General features: G+C 40.4%; 2 protein-coding genes across 3 annotated transcripts; both read left to right on the plus strand.

The window, feature by feature from the left end:
* Positions 1-81: 81 nt before the first annotated feature.
* LOC103985735 (uncharacterized) lies at positions 82-13,153 on the plus strand. Of its 2 annotated transcripts, none has more exons than XM_009403542.3 (8): positions 82-301; positions 8,315-8,388; positions 8,930-8,971; positions 9,209-9,250; positions 10,319-10,402; positions 11,769-11,856; positions 12,585-12,682; positions 12,749-13,153. In XM_009403542.3, the coding sequence occupies exons 1-8, from the start codon at positions 109-111 to the stop codon at positions 12,767-12,769; spliced, it is 642 nt and encodes a 213-aa protein (XP_009401817.2). In that variant the 5' UTR covers positions 82-108; the 3' UTR covers positions 12,770-13,153. The 2 variants fall into 2 exon arrangements, with proteins under 2 accessions (XP_009401817.2, XP_065008038.1); XM_065151966.1 differs by having other exon boundaries at positions 12,753-13,153.
* Positions 13,154-14,313: 1,160 nt separating this feature from the next.
* LOC135638585 (very-long-chain aldehyde decarbonylase GL1-10-like) lies at positions 14,314-18,737 on the plus strand. Its single transcript, XM_065151754.1, has 5 exons — positions 14,314-14,840; positions 15,216-15,538; positions 17,599-17,746; positions 17,833-17,865; positions 18,066-18,737. Exons 1-5 carry the CDS (start codon positions 14,511-14,513, stop codon positions 18,141-18,143), a joined length of 912 nt encoding a protein of 303 aa, XP_065007826.1. The 5' UTR covers positions 14,314-14,510; the 3' UTR covers positions 18,144-18,737.
* The last annotated feature ends 503 nt before the right edge of the window (positions 18,738-19,240 follow it).

Here is a 19,240-nt window from a genome sequence, read left to right on the forward strand (position 1 = left end):
CATCCAACGTTTGGGCCTTACATGATCGCTGCGGCCCGGCCCAGCCCAACAAGAACGGATAAGAGAACCATATGGCATCGTGCCCTTTGCGGATCGAGGAGCAAGGGAATGGCTACTACAGTTACGGTGTCTAGCTTCAAGTTTCCATCGTCTTCCGGTCGATCCTACAATACCCCAGAAAACATTACCTCTGTAATCGCCTCCGCCTATGCTTCCACTTCGCTTGTCTCTTTGCCAAAAGTAAGCACCTCAGCTGCCTCCTTGAGAAGGCGCAGGAACTTACCAGGAGCGTCCTCGGAAGGTGATCCAATTCTTGAAACTGACTTGAAATTGCTGATAGACAGTATAAAATGCTTAAGCTCGAGTTACATTAAGTCCTTATAGATTAACTCAAATCTTCTTCCACTTCCGATGTGGAACCAAATTGAAGTATTACACAAGTAGCAGTAGATGGGGATATTACTTTGACAATGCTACTAGGACTTGTGAGCAGAATTGGAAACTAATTGAGTCCTAGTGACAAATAGGTTATGTTGCAAAGAAAACTACTCTGAAAGAGTGAAGGAGAAGGGTTCAGGATTCTTTGGAACAATAAGTTATAAGGTAGATTTTTCAATATGTAGTTGTGCAGTTCTACCGTTTGCAGTCGATTGCGAAGAGGCCATGACGATTAGTTGCAAGTTATTCGCATGTTATTAAGATGGTAGGTCTTGTTGTTATTGCTTCAACTTCTAACATAGTACTTAACAAGCAAATTGAATATGGGATGATATGTGGAAACACTAAATATCTGTTAAATGCTTGTCCAAGAAAGTATGGTCATCACATATTGCTGGAGTAAATGTGTGGCCAAAATGAACTAACTTAACTCGAAACAACTTATACAGCGGAGTGTTTTATAAAACATTTGAGACTATGAGAACTGATACTTCCAAGACCTTTATGAATTATGATGTAAATGTGTTTAAACTACCTTATTAGGAAAACATAACAGCAATGTTAAAAAACACTCAGTTTATTTTCTAAAATTAAGTCAGAACACTTTCTTAGAAAAATACTCGGTTTGGTTTTTTCTCTGTAAAACTCTATTGCTCTTTAACCATCGGATGAAATGCTTTTTTGTCATTCATCCAAATTAGAAGACACAAACCAAGTTAATTCTCTTTACCATGGAAGAAGCACATCATAGTTGGACACCAAGGTGGATACTGCCGGATGGCAGGTTGCCGAGGTGATCTCACATGGCATGGTGAGGAAACTAAACATGTAAATCAGAAGGGAAATTGGGAATGTTTCCAGTAGGATCCTTTAACGCTCAAGTAACCGTTACATGAGATAAAGAATGCTAAAAGTGAGGAGAGAGGAAATAATCCTTTTTATCGGAGGAGGTCCCCTTTATAGTGTTGAAAGTTGAAACCCCTAATAGTTTGTCTGTCAGAGAGATTCTCTGTATGTGGACTGATGTGGGGTATATTTCATTTTGGTTTGGCAATGACATGGTGGATCAGTTGATTGTAAGAAAAATTGTTTTTGTTGTAACCACACATCTGAAGTGGCATTAGATCCACATGTCGCTTTGTGGTTGGCAATATTTGATGTACCACTTGAAACAGTATGAAACGGGCGGTCACCGATACGCAGACCAGCTTGTTTTGGACAGTGCATGGGAAAAGGGTCAAGTATCAGCCAGCACAGGTGATGTATTCACCAATACGGTCAAAACTCATTCTGTAACAGTCGATACAGGTTGGTATCTGTCGGAATTTGACCAATACCAACCTAAATCGATCAAGTTTAACCCCAACGATCAAATTGACCATTGGGACCTCTTTTGGGGCTTTAAGTCCCCTCCTTCCCCCTCTTTCACTCACTCTCATTTACTCATTTTCTCTCCTCATTCTCACTCTTTCTTACTCTTCGCTTCTAACTAAAGTTCCTTATAGGTGATTAGTGCTAATCAAGCTATTGATTTGGATAAAAGAGGGATCCAAACTTGGGATCTAATGAAATTTCTATCCAATTTAAAGGAATTTAGCTTCTTTCTATGTTTTATTTATCATTTCATATAATTAGAGGCATATTAATGTATATTTACAAAGATTAAATATGATTGGGCCCAAATTCGGGGTATTTAGGGTTAATCACAACCTTATGCTTTTTTTTATGCTCCATATACACTATATTCTTAATTAAATATAATAAAATTACAATTAAATTAGGATAAAAAACCTAAAAAAAGATGTTTTGTGAATTTCTGGCCATTTTCAGCCTTTTTCCAAAAATCTGGCATATCGACATATTGCTAGTACCAACGGTATGTACCAATCTGCCTCCACCAGTCAGCACGAAATAGCGGTCCGTGGTGGTTGGTGCGACTCATGGTATCTATTTTCTCTCACATCACCATCATACTTGCAGTGGTCTTGATCACATCTCACTATGACCAACACTATCTATTACTGATAATCTAGCTAACAATCTTCCTTGCTAACATTTCTTTTAATATTCAAATTCTAAGATATCAACAATTACGAATCCAGCATGGGTTTGATAAAGTGTCAATATTGTTGTTGCCTTTCAACAGTGATTTAATAGGTGCTCGGGCGCTCGCCTAGGCGCTCAAGCAAGGCGAGGCGAGGCTCGAGCGCCTCGCTTCATGTCCAGGCGCCTCGCTTTAAAGAGGCGCCACCTAGGCGCTCACCTGAACCCAGGCGTCGGGCGCTTCGGGCAAGCGCCTGGGTTAAACCAGGCAACCGAACCAGATTTTTAGGTCTTGTCGGTCTTCGGTGCTTTAGTTGGTTCAATCGAACCAACTAAATTAGTGATATTAGGCTCCCTCTCGCGATTTCCCCGATTTCCCCAACCCAAACTATCACGGACAAACTTCTAAACAAGATGTTTGATGTAATGCTTATGTATGTCCGTGTCTTTTGGTATGTTCATGCTCTGCACAGCATGTAGAGGGACGGCCGAAGGCTTAATAGTCCCATTTTAGTTAGGTTGGTGGTCGCTTTAGGCTTGTAAATAAAGGTTGTGTCATGTAGACACGTGTGAAAGATTTTCGGTTTATAATGGACCATTCTACCCTTTGTTGTACAACTGTTCAGAGCTTATAAAGTATGTTTGTAATTTGCATTGTCTATAAAGTGTTTTTCGGAGATGTTTGCTTGTGGATCCCGAGTGAGGCTTTTTCTCTATCCTGTTCTTTCTTTTGTGGGTCCTAAGGGACCATGGGAGGCTTCGGGAGGCTGACCTTTGCGGACGGACACGCAAGAGTGCCACACGACTTAGGCAAAACCAGCTAAGTTCATGACAGATGGTATCAGAGCGGGACAAACACTCATAGAAACACTTAGCATGCAAACGTGGGGGACCTAGCTGGGCTGCGTTGAGGGCAGTCAGCACACGTGCGACCGTTTGGGTGAAAACGGGCATGGAAATGTAGGGAAAATGAGTCGCTCAGAGGAGCGGGCATCTGAGATTAACATTCAGAGGAATGACCAACCCTTTGCGCAAGAGGCACCACGAGAACAGAAAAGCTTGGAAGAATGTGAAGCACACAAAGGTTGGGATGGCTGAGTTTGAGTTACGGCTCAACGTTGACAACCATACTTGATGGTGCTCAAGGCAAGTGAGGCACTTGATAAAGGATGAGACCATCCAAGGTGGAATGAGTTGCTCAGCGACCGAAAGGGTTATGCAAAGCTCATAGAGGTGAGGGGAATTGCTAACTCAAAGAATTCGGTACTCATGCATGGGCTTGTATGCGGACGATGGAATATTCGCGGCCATCCCAAGGCGACCGAAACTCGGTGCCATGGAGCATTGAAACTTTCTCTTCGGCATGTGAAGGATACGTCCGTAGGAGGCTGAAGTGTGTAACGAGTTCAGCATGTTGCTAGGCTTTGAGTGGTGCAGCGGGGGCTGTATTGACGTGGAGTCGCAATCTAGCAAGTGTGTTTGCAGGAGCCAGAACAATGCACATTTTGTTCAGCAGATCGGAGTAGTCCAAGGGGATGGTGGTCTCCGAAACGAAGAGAGATGTTGCTCCAACGGGACAGTTATCCATGAGGGATATGTCCTGGCTCTCCAGAGGGAGAATCATGTGGGACGGACCTCACAAGTTAAAGAGGAGTACCTCAACAAACAATAACTCCACGGAGCTCAATGGACTGAGCAAGCGGCGAGGAGTCGTCGCATGATCTTGCTTGAGAGAATGCATTGGTGGATGCATTGCGAGATCAAGTGGGGGAGCGACCCAAAGCAACACAAATGAAGGCACACTTGGAGTCGATATGGAGATCGGACTCAAGAGAGGGCTGACCCGTGAATAGTGGGCGCGAGGGCCACCATCAACTCAATGCAAAAACGAGGAGCGGAGCAACTTGGGTGTAATTTGGCGAAGTACCCAAGCCGCATGAAGGGAGCCAGAATAGAAGATGGCACATGGAGCGGAGGCATAATGCTTTCCTTGGACAGAGGTCAAGGACATGAACTCTTGCAGAGGCAAGAGCAGGATCATGTTGTTCCATGGGTCATTCATTCTGACGGAGCGGACTCATCTTGCATGGTGTCAAAGGCGACTCAATTTGTGGAGGCGAAGTTGGGTTCAGAAGGCCTTAGCACGGGGCAAGAGGACGCAGAGGCGGGTACTCTTGAAGAATATGCCACAGTGTTGTCATTCAAGTTGCTATAAAGGAAGCGGTGCGCAGCGAAGATTGTGCTGGTAGGGGTAGAGGTCCAGGATTCAGACAATGGTGCACTAATTGCAGCGAAGTCGGGGGACTTCGGGAGCTACTAGGCGACGGACTGTCCTAGAGTGGTGCTTCATCTAGGTGTGACCCAAGAGTGGGTGGATGAAGGTCGATTGCCAAAGGAGCGAACAAAATCGAAGATGGAAGAGACCCTGCGATGTATTGGTAGAGACCACACATGAAGGGTTCACAATTCGAGTTCATCCCACAAGGATCAGAATGTAACAGAGATGTCACCAGGAGGCGACATGGTGCAGCGGATCGTGGTGGAACAGTTCGTGGCAATGCGATATACACAATCTAGTCCCGTGAGGGACTAGATCATACGGAGGTATATTCGGGAGCTACTGGAAGCTTCACTTCGGTGAACAACACGACGGCAAGAAGGGCTATGGATTCAAGGAGTGAAGGCCATGGTATCGCAGAGGCGGGTCTTCCGTGCGTGCATCGAATTTTGCATCGGATGAAAACCTTGGTCATCAGCATATGGGGGCTGGGTTCCACCAAGGGAAAAGTTCGAATGCAAGTACTAGTGAGTCCCATAGGAGGGACTTGATCATGCAGAGGTATGATTGAAGCAGTTGGAGAGTTGGATTGCTCCAGAGCCTTTATTCGCTTAAGGGTGCCCGATAAGTCAGAGGACAAGGTCGAGTAAGCGAACGTTGCTACCAAGGAAGCTAAGGAGAACAGAATCGGTGCAAACCCTACAACGTGATGGCAGAGGCCATGCATGGGAGTTGCAGTCTGTCTTTCCATCGACCAAAAGGAGCTGCTTGGAGAACACAGAGGTGTTGAAGTAGGGGGTCGAAAGGGGCGAGGAAGCGACGACGAGTCCAGAGGGACTTAACTATCCAAAATCAAGCATCAGTTAGAATGGAGGTGGACTCGGAGGAGTGCCACAGAGGAATATCTACTGATTGTGAAGAAAAGGGATGCAGATGCGAGGCGACGGATAGTAGTACTATGGGCATGGCAGCGCCATAGTACCGCAGAGGCGGGACTTCCGTAAAAGTCATTGATCCCTTGCTCTCATGGAGGGAGAGCAATTGGTCGTGAAAGGGGCCGAGGAGGTGGAACATGCAGAGGCAAACTCCAAGTACCGAGACAAGCCTGAAGGGCAAAGGCCAAGGAACTTCGTAAGACCGGTGTCAATGAGTTTCTCATCAAGATAACCAAAAGTGAAGGACTTCGAGTCATGCAAGAGTGCACGACCAAGGAACGAAGCAGGCAGTACGCGGTGTTGTACCTTCGCTACTCAGGGGAGTAGGCGGCAGGGTTGATGGAGAAGACGGTACAATCCCAGAGGCGACCAAATCTATTAGAGAATTACTCCAAGTTGGGGTGAAAACTTCCTGCATTCCAGAAGTTCGATGGCATTGAGAAGGTGAATCACAGTAGCTAACTCAACGCAAGGAGTGCAAATACTTAAAGTGCTTCAGAAGTGTAAGCAAAGAGCAGGCGAAGGCCAGTAACCAGCTCGATGCATGGAGTACAACCTCGAGGAGGCGGGCGAAGTCAAGTAACCTTTGCCTTCTCAACTCTTAAGAGAATGAGCGAAATCGAGTACCCCAATTCTCTTATCTATCCAGCAGAGGAGCTCTGCATATGTTCAAAGACCCTTCGAAAATAATGGAAGACAACAGTTGTCAAATCCTCACCAACGGTGATCAGTGTTACTAAGAGTAGATTGTCCGCTTCATTTCCCAACGAAATGCCAATCGAAAGCGGAAGTGATGCGAACTTACTTGGATGTGACAACTAAGTGAAAGAAGAGTCAATGAGCAAATTTTGTGGAGGAAGGACCCAAAACTTCATAAGTTTGCGAGACGATGCTCGTTAAAGCTCCAACAAGCATCCACCCAATTCAAGCAGCATGAGGCATTTGAGAGACAGGCATAGTAAGGATGGTCTTTTCCTTCATCTGGAGGATCCACAGGAACCAACAGGGATCAACACAACTCAGCCAACCCCACACTAGAGAGAGTCATTGGCGAGTTGAAGCAGCATGGTGGATCAAAGGTTCGACTACTCAAAAACAGTAGCGGAGAGCAGTTGGGAGCCAAGAGACGCATTGTAGTTGGAGCAAAAGATTGAAAACTCAGTAAAGGCGAGGAGTTGCAGTGTCGACAAAGGCTTCGACGAGGACGTCGAAGGAATAAGTGGGGGAGAATGTCACGGACAAACTTCTAAAAGGATATTTGATGTAATGCTTATGTATGTCCGTGTCTTTTGGTATGTTCATACTCTGCACAGCATGTAGAGGGACGGCCGAAGGCTTAATAGTCTCATTTTAGTTAGGTTGGTGGTCGCTTTAAGCTTGTAAATAAAGGTTGTGTCATGTGGACACGTGTGAGAGATTTTCGGTCTGTAATGGATCATTCTACCCTTTGTTGTGCAACTGTTCAGAGCTTGTAAAGTCTATTTGTAATTTGTATTGTCTATAAAGTGTTTTTCGAAGATGTTTGCTTGTGGATCCCGAGTGAGGCGTTTTCTCTGCCCTGTTCTCTCTTTTGTGGGTCCTAAGGGACCATGGGAGGCTTCGGGAGGCTGACCTTTGCGGACGGATACGCAAGGGTGCCGCACGACTTAGGCAAAACCAGCTAAGTCCGTGACAAAACACTCGCGATTTTATCGCCAAAATTTCTTCGACGCTGTCGCTTCTCTCTGCTACCGTTGCCTCTATCGCTGCTCGCCGCTACTGTCGCTACTCGCCGCTGCCACAATCACTGCTTGTCGGCTGCTTGTCGTTGCCACAATCGTTGCTCGCCGCTGTTGTCATCGCTCGCCGCTACTGTAGTCGCTCCCATTGTCGCTTGTCGTGAGAAGCCGCTCCCGCTGTCGCCGCCGCTCGCCACTCCTACTCCAACTACGGCTGCCGCTTGCTACCACTGTCGTTGCCTCAGTAGCCTTGGTCTTCTCACACTCTTCTCACCATACTGTTAACAGTATATTAACAGTATACTGCTAACTGTATACTAATAATAGTATTTTTATTTATTATATTAATAATATATTATTTTGATTTTAATACTATTAATTTTTATTTACTTAATAGTATTTTATATTTAAAAATAAAAAAATATATTTTTATGATTTATTTATTTATTATGATTTTGTACCTGATTTTCTTAATTTAATAGCATATTTTTTATTTAAATAATTATATTTATTAATTATATTATATATTTTTATATTTTAGCGTCTCGCTTCGCTCGGGCGAGCGTCTAGCGCCTAGGGCGTTCTTGGACCTTGTCGTCTTTTGATGCCTAACGCTTTTTAAATCACTGTCTTTCAGTTAAATTTACTAATGGTTGCTAAATGGTGACTATATGAAACATATATAGAGCTTATTTATGAACGATGATAACTGCGTAAAGTTGCTAGAGAAAGATAATCCTACATTTTATACTACTTAGTAAAAAAAAGATGATCATCAGTGTGTGCTGTTTTTTGTCCTATTATCTGCTAAATTGTTGGGAACTATTGCTTATTGCTTTACATTTATGCCCTTTTTAGTGATTTATCTTGATCTATTGTAATGATACTTTTCAGCATTGCAGGTATTCCTACTGAATTAGCTGAAGACCCCAAATTTGTTCCTTTAAATGCTGATGACCCTATCTATGGTCCACCAGTAAGTTTCCAGTAGATCCAGTGATGAATAATTAAATAGGACTTCAATTTAGAAAGAAATATATTGGAGAGTTCCATCCCCTCCTTTTTCTTTTTCCTTGCCTCATTGCAATAATTGCTTTTCATGTGTCAGGATTCTTGGGTTAAAACTTTTGAAGCATGAGGAAGTTATATTTTGCTACAAGCTAACACTTTATTTGGAACTATTTATCTTGGTTTTGGATAGTGTCAGTTTCAATGTTAAAATCATTCATCTGTTTCTTTTGTTAACACATGCTGATGATTATTTTGCTTATACATGTTTTTGCGAACCAAAAAAAGCATATGATAGAGATTTCTTCCCTAATATTTAAAAAGAAACATGATCAGTTTTGAAAAGGTTTTTTATTATTTTTTTAACTGATATTGTTGGTTAGGACTTAGTATAGATCTTTGTTATCTCATACATTCACAGGAAATTTGATTTACTATTAGAAAATCCTCACTGAATTTCTCAGTTTTTGGAATCTTAACACTTTGGTTAGATTCTTTTCCTTGTCTAGGCTTTACTGCTTATGGGATTTGAAGAAGATGAAATGGAAAAGGTATTCATCTTCCTCAGCTCTCTCTTTAGAGTTCAAGTATCATGCAAGAAAGAGGACTTGTTATAAAAGATGCTCTTGTGGGTTGCTTAAGGCCTTGTTCAGTTTCACTTTTTATAAAAGAGGACTTGTTCCTTTTTTATGCTTTTTCAACCCAAGGCTACTCCATTTTTCCTTTGCTAAATTTATCATTCCCTGGTGACTTCACTTGCCCATAATCTACATTCCATTCTGATGCAGATTCAAATGCTTCTAAAAGAGCTTGATGGTGAATTTTTGAAGGTAATTCTGAACAACATCAGTTTCTTACTCTTCTTTTTCTTTTTGCCTTTTCTTTGTTTCTTTCTTTTCTCAAGGGCAAATGTATGTGAGCTCATTTGTTGCATTAGTGCATTTATATGTTAGGTTGAATTATTCGTTGCCCAGTGACCATATAATTAAAAAAATGACATATCCAATGCACAAGGCTTTCACCAATGTAATGGGAGGGTCAATGTATGTAGGCCTTACCTCTGAATATAGAGAGGTCGTTTCTGTGATTCGAAACCTTGTCTCCGAGGTCATAAAATGACCACATAATTGGCCTAAAGCAATCCAATTTCACAACTAAAAAGCATGTTTGTTATGACAAAGGTTACTTTAGGTAGGACTATATATGCCACCGAAGAAGCCCTCTCTATTGCCATAACTGATACAAGGTGGCTACTTCACTACTTCTTGGACTAAAGTTTTATGTGCCATCTGTTATCCCTTTCAAATTCCATTTACTTTCCATCAAAGTGTGCATTTAAACCTTGATGTGAGAGTCTCATCTGTATCAATTATCAAGGAGAAAGATAAATCAACATTTCTAATTAAAGAGTCCATACAAAAGGAAAACTACAGATTCCACAAACAGTGATGAAATTTGAATATTAATTATTAAATTCCATTATATGTTGAATATTTGTTTGTAACTTGAGTATCACAAATATTTTCGTTGGGAATTTTCCTATTGATATGTGGACTTATCATCAAGCTGTATAAAGGGACATCTATCCAACCAAACTAGTGCATTTATAGATACTGCCAGGCAGACACAAAGATACAATATAACAGCACAATAGTTCAACCCCTTTTCCCATCCATAGTGCAGTCAGAAGATATTACTTTCTGGCAACACCATAATTTATAAAAATATAGTTCACAAAATTAGGTTTCTACTCTCTTAGAACAAAGGTTAAATTCACTAAATGAATGGCTTCATACGAGTAACTATACTTACTGATAGCTTAGTAGGATTTACATTCTGTTTAATGTTTTCGATTCATTGTGCTAATCCAGATATTGGTTTCTTCTTCTTTGTAACAGGTTATTTATTGTACAGAGGATATGATTAAGCAGACAGTTTGGGATGCAATGCACACTGAACAGATCAATTTAGTAGATGTTAAGGTCAATTCCCTGACAAATTGTAATACAATTATCATTGATTTATGTTTGCCATTTTCATTATGTTTACTCATTCAGCAACAACACCAATTATTTAGGGGAGAACACCAAATGGTTTATAGCCTAATACAAATGTTTAAGCACCAGTATAACTTAAAAGCTAGTTCAAGATCTTATACTCATGCTTCTTCTCTTACTCTAGATGGAACTCTCCTTTCCTCCCATCCTTGATACTCATAATGACTCCTCTACCTAGTATCTTTTTAAAACTGAAGTGAACCCCATGTCTTTCTTTATCAGAAAGTGCTTACTTGTTTACAGTTCACCTAATATATTAGGTTATAGACCAATATTATGTTCTGGTCTCTGCTTAAATAATTTCTTGGCAATATAATACTAATTTTTGTTCTCCTAGAATGTCCCTCTGACTTGAACATGTTCCCCACAATAATTAGTTGTCACATTCTATTATCATTTCCACTTGCAAGTAGGCATGTGATCTCCCATTTATTCATGAACCACATGTTATCAACTTAACTTTGTATTTGATATACAGAAAGTCAACCAAATTTACGTAAATTATTTCACGCCATTCTCTGTGTTATAGAGAAGCATACACTTTTTACTGCTTTAGTTAGAACATATGCTTCAACTTGTTCATCCATAGTACCACTGGCCATCCCAGTCGGACTCAATGCACTTGTTTTTGATATTGTATAAGTGCACCAAATGTGCTAAGTCATTAAATAAGGTTTTTATTTGAAGCTTTTAGGTCATGAGCAATACCAAATTTCACCTGTTTTCTTTCCTGGGGAACAATTGGACCTTTACTTCTGTACTTTATTTACCAATCTGATACTGCCATTCTCATGTCTTTAACAATTCAGAAGTTACATGACACACAAGGAAACAAATATATATATATATATATATATATATATATATATCAAGAGCACTGTGATTCCATTCGGTTTTTGTTTCTTATGACTAAATGTGATATTAGGTGCTTCCTACCAAACTGTAAATTTTCCTAGAGATTATGTTCCTAATGATTATGTCTAGGTTATCTTTTTGAATGAATTGTAGTATTTTACCTTTCAAATGGCCTTTGTACTTTCCCATTTGTGAATACAGTTATACCAAGTGCCAATGGTAAACATGATTTCTTGATATCTAATGTTGTGTCTTATTGTTGTTCCCATTATGTCCTATGTTCTCTTCATCATGTATGAGATTTAACATTCTTGATTACCCTTGAAAAGAAGAGACTTTACTTTCACGATTTTGTGAAAGGTGTGGACTATATTTGTTTTTTTTTATAAAGAATGCTTCTGAATTTCTGTTATAACTTCTTTTCTCTCCACTGCAGATTGCGAAATCTTTACCCAGATTATGCATTTTGTCAGGACTAAGTGGTGAGGAGATGATAATGTTTATTGATGCATTTCCAGAAACTGGTATGTAATCAAGACTCGAGTCCTTGAATGTGCATAAAATAATCTCTTCAAAAGATGCATTGCTACGTCCCAGCTACTCTATGTTCCAATTTCTTTTGCCTGTATCCTATTTTTAGATACAAATATAAATAAAATTTCCAACTTCTGGAATGTAGTCTTACCACAGATCAAGATGACATTCGAAAAATTCAATATTTTGTTCTTGTAATGCACAGAACTGAAACCAATTAACTATAACTTTGTACAAAATAGATTACATGGAATTTGCGGAACACCAAATTTTGGTACAATTTGTTCACTCTATGAAGAAGATTAAGAAGAGGTTACAAAGATCTTTGTGACAGGTACCAAGAACAGAGTTTCAACTCTAGAACTATTAATTTTTATTTTCTACTGTTAGTGGGTTTGCTAATAACAATCTCTTGCTACAGAGGTGAAATTGAAAGCCAGGAAGGAAATCAATCTAATGGGACAAAATTTGTTAATGCATAACCATTAGAATCTCTAGATTTGTGGGAGGAACTTCTTAGGTTTGACTCTCCACCAGTATCATCAATAATGATCCCTCACTGTTCCAACAGGTTCAGATCTGCAATAGTCAAATAATCCCTCTATTATTGTTGATTGAATAGGTTGTTGTGATTCAATAGGCAGTTTGCTCATTAAACGCTTACACATTATGCAAGATATTAACTTCACTACCAACACATACTGTTGCTTCTCTTCAGGATTGCAACCGGCGGTTTTTGCAGCCCTCGTTCCTAACAGCGCAGATAAACTTCTTGGAGATGTTATCGACGAAATTATGGGGGATCATGAAATGATGGTTTGTTTCTGGACTTTTTCTCTGATTTGTACATCTAAATTTGCATACCTCCTAAACAGTTTGCAGTCAGGAAAACAATCAAGTTAGTTCCTGCAACCATCGCAAGCTTGTACGGCACAAATTGATGTCGAGGTTGATGGAGCTATAGATGGAAGAGCTTCAGGGCAGAGCGGGACTTCATCCTGAACTTTTGTAGTGATCCAGTAGATAGTAAATACACTTCTGGAGCAAACTAAAGCTGTACACATTCTCATGCATTCTGATGCATGAGGACTCATGGCACTTATGATGTGCTTGTTAAAATGTCAATAAGGGTTGCCCTCACACAAATTTGTGTGCACCATCATCACTAAGGCAAGTATTGTAGAGTAAAACCTGGGCCTTTGAGCTTGCCATGATCTCAATGTTGTTACAATAGCTCGATGGTTGTTAATGCTAAACAGCTTGAGTTCAAGCTTGTGTTTGACTCCAGTTCAGCTCCACAGGTCTGAAATATTATTATTATTATTATTATTTTCTTTCTCTATATTTTAACTATTGCTATGTTGTTGAGATTTTTTTTAATTAAAAAAAATTTCACTACATCAAATGATGTATATGGCGTTCACACTATCACGTATTTAGTTGGTTTTAACTTAGATCGTGAGGTATTATTCGTTTGTAAAAATCAATCTCTCGAAATATCGTATGATCTCTTAAGACATATAAAAGAGAAAACGGGTTAAAAAAAGTGTGGATTCACATATAATTATTTCAGTAAACACTTCATATCTAATGTAAATTATAAATATGCTTCAAAATTTTCAGAAGTGTTTATATAATACAATATTTATGTGCAAATCTAAGACGATCATCAAAATCAAAGATATAGTGCGTATGAACAAAATAAAAAAACATTGTTCATATGGTCACAAGTTGCTATAATGGCTCTCAATTGAATTAATTGGTAGGGCATTAAGGGAAGAGAAGAATGTCACATCTATCTATCAGTCAGTGCATGTAGTTAGTCTGAGAGTGCAAACAAAGTTTTCTCTACCAAGCAATGATTAGCCAAATCACAAGCTTTTAGAGGTGGTGGGGATTCATTGAAAAACCATTAGTTCCATCACTTGTGACTCTGTCAGATCCAAAGTTTTAGAGGTGGTGGGGATTCACTGTAGAATCATTAGTTCCATCACCTCTGACACTATGTCAGATCCACTGTAGAGCAGCTTTTCTCCTTCTGCCTTTGTGATCATCTTCTACTTCACTTTCTTTTATTCTTTTTCAGATTATATTATGTTCGTCTTTAAAAACGAAATATATGTTCACCAACATAAAGTTCAGATTGGATACAAATAAGGGTAAGCGTTATGGTTAATAATGAAATCCAAAGAAAATAATTATATTTAATATATTGTCTAATTGGTAAAGTCGATTCTTTTTTCAATAATATTAAAATGCACCTCAAACTATACATACAATTTTTTTCGATGAAAATAATGTGGAAAAATACTACAATTTGTATTTTAATTATTTGTGATGGGCCACGTCACCCCTGACAAGAACAAGGGTGACGCAGTCCGGCTGGATGCGTAATTCTTTCTCCGTCGCAACTGAAGATATTCCATTCCCCACGATTTCGGTACGTATACAACCCGTCACCTCCCTCACCTCCGGCTCCTTTCGGCCACCGTCACTACCTCCACCTCCCCCTTTGATAGGAGAGGCGGAGGTCCTAAAAGCGCGATCTTTCCTGATAATACCAACATTCCCGGGGGCGGGGGTCCTTCTCGCGGATCTCGCTCTCGCCGACTCCTCTTCCCTACCTTCTCCGCTGTCGCCGGACATGTTGCCGTACGCGACGTTGGAGGATTCGGAGGCGGCGCTAGGGCGGAGCCTCACCGCCGCGGAGGCTCTATGGTTCCGCTATTCCGCCCGGATGCCCGACTACCTCCTCTACTGCCACAACATCCTCTTCCTGCTCGTCATCTTCAGCCTCGCCCCCCTCCCGCTTACCTTGATCGAGCTCTGCCTCCCCGCCGCCGTCTCCCCCTACAAGCTCCAGCCCAAGGTCCGCCTCCCGGCCGCCTCCTTCTTCCGATGCTACAAGGATGTCATGCGCGTCTTCATCTTCATCGTCGGCCCGCTCCAACTCTCCTCCTACCCAACCGTGAAGGTCCCTTCTCGATTCCTTCCCCTTGTCGTCCAGAGCTAGGGTTAGGACCACCCGGAAAAGAACAAACACTTCTTGATTCCGTTCTTTCATTCGACATTTCTGTTCATCTGATATTTTGGCCCGCCTCCTCAAAATGATTGTTTTCCTTATCACATTGCTTTATCAAAAGCCTTTTTTTGGTCTTTTTTTTACTTCTTTACCTACTTTTTTCGTCAATATGTTCTGCTTCGTCGAAAAGATCGTCTTTTATTGCATTGGTTGGTTAAAAGTGTGTCTTTTCGATCGTTCTGGTTCGTCCTGTATGCTTCTTTATCCTCTTTTTCTCCATTTATAGGTTCGGTCTTTGACGTTGTCTTTGGTTGAAAATTGCGGCAGCTTGTGGGGATACGGACCGGGTTGCCGATGCCGTCGTTGTGGGAGGTGGCAGCGCAGCTGGGGGTGTATTTCTTGGTGGAAGACTACGGCAACTACTGGATCCACCGGCTGATGCACGGCAAGTGGGGGTACGAGAAGATCCACCACGTCCACCACGAATTCACCGCGCCCATCGGCTTTGCCGCTCCCTACGCGCACTGGGCGGAGGTTCTCCTCCTCGGGATCCCCTCCTTCGTTGGGCCGGCCATCGCCCCCTGCCACATGATCACCTTCTGGATCTGGATCGCCCTCCGCCAGCTTGAGGCCATCGAAACCCACAGCGGGTGCGTTAATCACCCTTCATCCCCCTTTCTCGAACTTTTTGTCTTCTGTAATATATCATTACTTGGCTTTCATCCAATTTATAATGATTATTATATGATTTTATAGTTTCTAAAAGTTTGATGTAGGGAGGTGAATTCGATGACTCTTTGTTTGAGATCTGAGTTCTTTTTAAGTTCCGTTAATGCTCTGGCTGTTCATTATTTAAAGCATGTTGCAGTCATCATCCATTTGGTATGATTAGTTAAAAAGATTCAAGTGGGTTGTACAGCAGATGAGGGTATGAATTGTTTTCCTGATCTTACCACCATTTATGTATGTATATATATATACCTCTTACCACTTTATAGAATGACTTATATTATTGTACTTTTGAAGCCATAGTTGACTCATGTTTCCAATATGGATTTTTTGTGTGTCGTATTCTAGCTTATAACAAATGACCTTTGTCCCCAAGGATTCATTTTGGATTCTCATGTTGTTGTCAACTCCTTGAAGTTAGAAGAGAGAAGATATTCTCGATCTGTTCATTTACAGGTAACCAACTCATTTTGGAGTTTAAAGTAACAATTATGTATCCATTCACAACTTTGGAGAGTATTCATCAGTATTTTCTGAATGCATGTTGCATGGAGGATTCTGTCATTTAATAACTGAAAGCATTGGTTGGTCAGGGCTCAGCGGCTTAGGAAAATAGAAATTTGTGATAATTAATGTTCAAGGTTACCTGTGGACAGTAGCAATTTTATAAGGTTATTGATTATTTAGTGAGATTTTTGTGAAAGGTTATCAGTTATAAAAACAAGTACTGGAACATTAAAGAGCTTGAATATCCAACTTGCAAGTTGAGTATTCGAAAAACAATGAGATATTGTAGAGTGGTTAATTATATTAGGATTCTTAAGTACTCTCTATATATTGGTGTGTGCTGAAAAAGTTCGGAACCAAAGTTGAGAATTGTTGTTTTAATAAATTGATCTTTTTTGCTGTATGCAACAAATTCCCAATTTGAGGAAGTTATCTAAGCATGTATAGATCTACTTGCTTTCTTGTTCTTGATTCTGAAGCTTGGAATGCTTGCACTAGTGTCCACAATTGAAGTAAAGAGCCTAAAACAAGGTGGTGGTGCTGATGATGGTTTTGCAGAGGTTACCTTTTTCAGAAGGGATCTTATGGAATTTAGTTCCTGCATAGAAGGTTAACAGGCATATTGACTTTGTAAATAATTTAGGTTAAAGGTTCTTTGAAAAGAATTGAGGGTGTAGAGGGATTATAAATAGATAATATTTAGCCATGCTGAACATATTTTCCTTAAAAGAAGAGCTCTAGGATACAATTTCAAGTTCACATAAGACTTTCTTGCTTTGCATTTCGACCACTCTACAAACTTTGATGGAAGAAACAGAGTAGGAGATATGAAATTAATCACACTTATACATGCTGGTTAGGTGAATGCAGGTTATGTTAGTTGAGAGGTTAACAGGTTTAATGATTATTCCTCAACTTGCTGATACAAGATTCCTTAAGGATATGGCTGCTGGCAGAATTGTGTCATCTCTATACCTGTCCATTTTTGAAAATGTAATACTGTCCTAGTATGAGTAAAAGGATACATGAAGCAAAACAACTCAGATCAAACCTGATTCTCGTTAAGTTTGAAGGCACAGAAAGAACATTCTTTTCTTTTTCCTTTTGGTTCAAATGGTTGTTGCAAGTTTCCTCCTGCACTTTAGCCTTCTTAAATATAACATCATTCTGCTCATGTGCTGCTGAAAATTTAACAGTTACAGGAAGAAGCAGCGGATCACTCGAGTAAAATCATCTTTTGCAGTGTAGTGTCTTTTTTGGTTTACACAGTGGTCGGCTGTTGCAGGATTCAGCTCTCAAGAACATTTGTTAACCAGCATTGTTACCTATTTCATTTGACCTGTACGCTTACATATTGTCGACATCAGAGTTCATTTTTAACCTTAAATTTTTATTGAGATGTTAATAGCAAGATATCTCACCTTTTCCATGAAGAAGCAGCATAATTGTGTTTTGACCAATGCCTTCTGAACAGATATGACTTTCCTTTAAGTCCCACAAAGTTTATCCCCTTCTATGGAGGAGCAGAGTATCATGATTATCATCACTATGTTGGAGGACAGAGCCAAAGTAACTTTGCTTCCGTGTTCACCTACTGTGATTACATATATGGGACCGACAAGGTTGGTGAATCTTGGCCACAGTTGAAATGAGATTATTCTGAAAACAACATAGTTTTCATGCTGTAACCTTCTTTTTATCATTTCAGGGATACAGATACCACAAGGCATGCCTAACAAAGGTACTTTCTTTCATTCTTAGGCTGCATTTTGCAGTATCAGGATTCTGCATACCACAAGAAGTAACAATCTTCTTGCATCGATTTGCAGTACCAAGATGTCATTAATTATGTTATGTTTCTAGTTCTAGCTGATAAAATGGAATCGATAAGCTGCTCTTCCTCTCTTCTTCTTGGACTGATCCTTCTTTTGTTTGAAACAGTTGAAGGAGCAGCAGGGAAATGGTCGCCTGAATGGGGAAGTTAATGGTTTCATCAACTACGGCCAGAAATCTGAGTAGCCGTCGAACTCATGCCTCGTAAGTAATGGTTAGGTGTTAAGTAAGACAAATGTTGTTTTGCTAGTTAGGTGCAGACCTGTTGTTTCTTTCCACCCATCACATGCGATTTTGACATCCTTTCGTGACGGTGGAATCCGACACCAAGATGGTCTTGGAGAATGGCTATGTAATTTCCTAGGTAGTGCAGCAACCTATGTCTGCTTTTGTTACTTGATGGTGCACTGCTTGTGAAGCAACCTTGTTAGAGCTGTGGCCCATGGGAGCTTCTCTGTCTTGGAGAATTGCTATGTAATTTCCTAGGTAGTGCAGCAACCTATGTCTGCTTTTGTTACTTGATGGTGCACTGCTTGTGAAGCAACCTTGTTAGAGCTATGGCCCATGGGAGCTTCTCTGTCTTGGAGAATGGCCATGTAATTTCCTAGGTAGTGCAGCAACCTATATATGCTTTTGTTACTTGATGGTGCACTGCTTGTGAAGCAACCTTGTTAGAGCTGTGGCCCATGGGAGCTTCTCTTTTATGAATGCCATGTAAGAAACTTCGCTCTGCGTGGACAACAGTTTCGTCTCAAAAGTTTCTTTTGCTGATGTTGGTAACTGACATGCTGGTTCTTGATATGAGATTGCTTCATCAATCGAGATCATTAGCTGTGTTGTGAATGTTCTCAGTTAATTCTCCTATGATATTAGTGTTTTACACCACTGTGATTGATTCAGTACAAAGCCAGTTCGAGATTATATTGAATTAAACTCAAGTTGGATTCTACCATTTCATTCCTCGATGTGTCAAATAAAACAACATAGTTAAATGGCAAAAGCAGATAAGGCTCTACACATTTTCGATAATCCATGTAAAAGAACCACACAGACACACAGAAAGGAGGAAACAAGGTTCTTATTTTGGCTAATCACCCACCTATCATCAATTTCTTTGGTCACCTGCTTTCTCCCCCAGATTGGTATTCTTGTACATGACAATATATATGAATTATCCACTGGTCCCATATCAATATCAAGTCACATGCATCTTCAATCTGACAACATAAATCCAGTATCATCAATTTGGATCCCGGGTGAATCCAACCAGGTACTATTCTTAC

The sequence above is a fragment of the Musa acuminata genome, chromosome BXJ3-5 (genome assembly GCF_036884655.1).
Source record: "Musa acuminata AAA Group cultivar baxijiao chromosome BXJ3-5, Cavendish_Baxijiao_AAA, whole genome shotgun sequence".
NCBI lineage: Eukaryota > Viridiplantae > Streptophyta > Magnoliopsida > Zingiberales > Musaceae > Musa > Musa acuminata.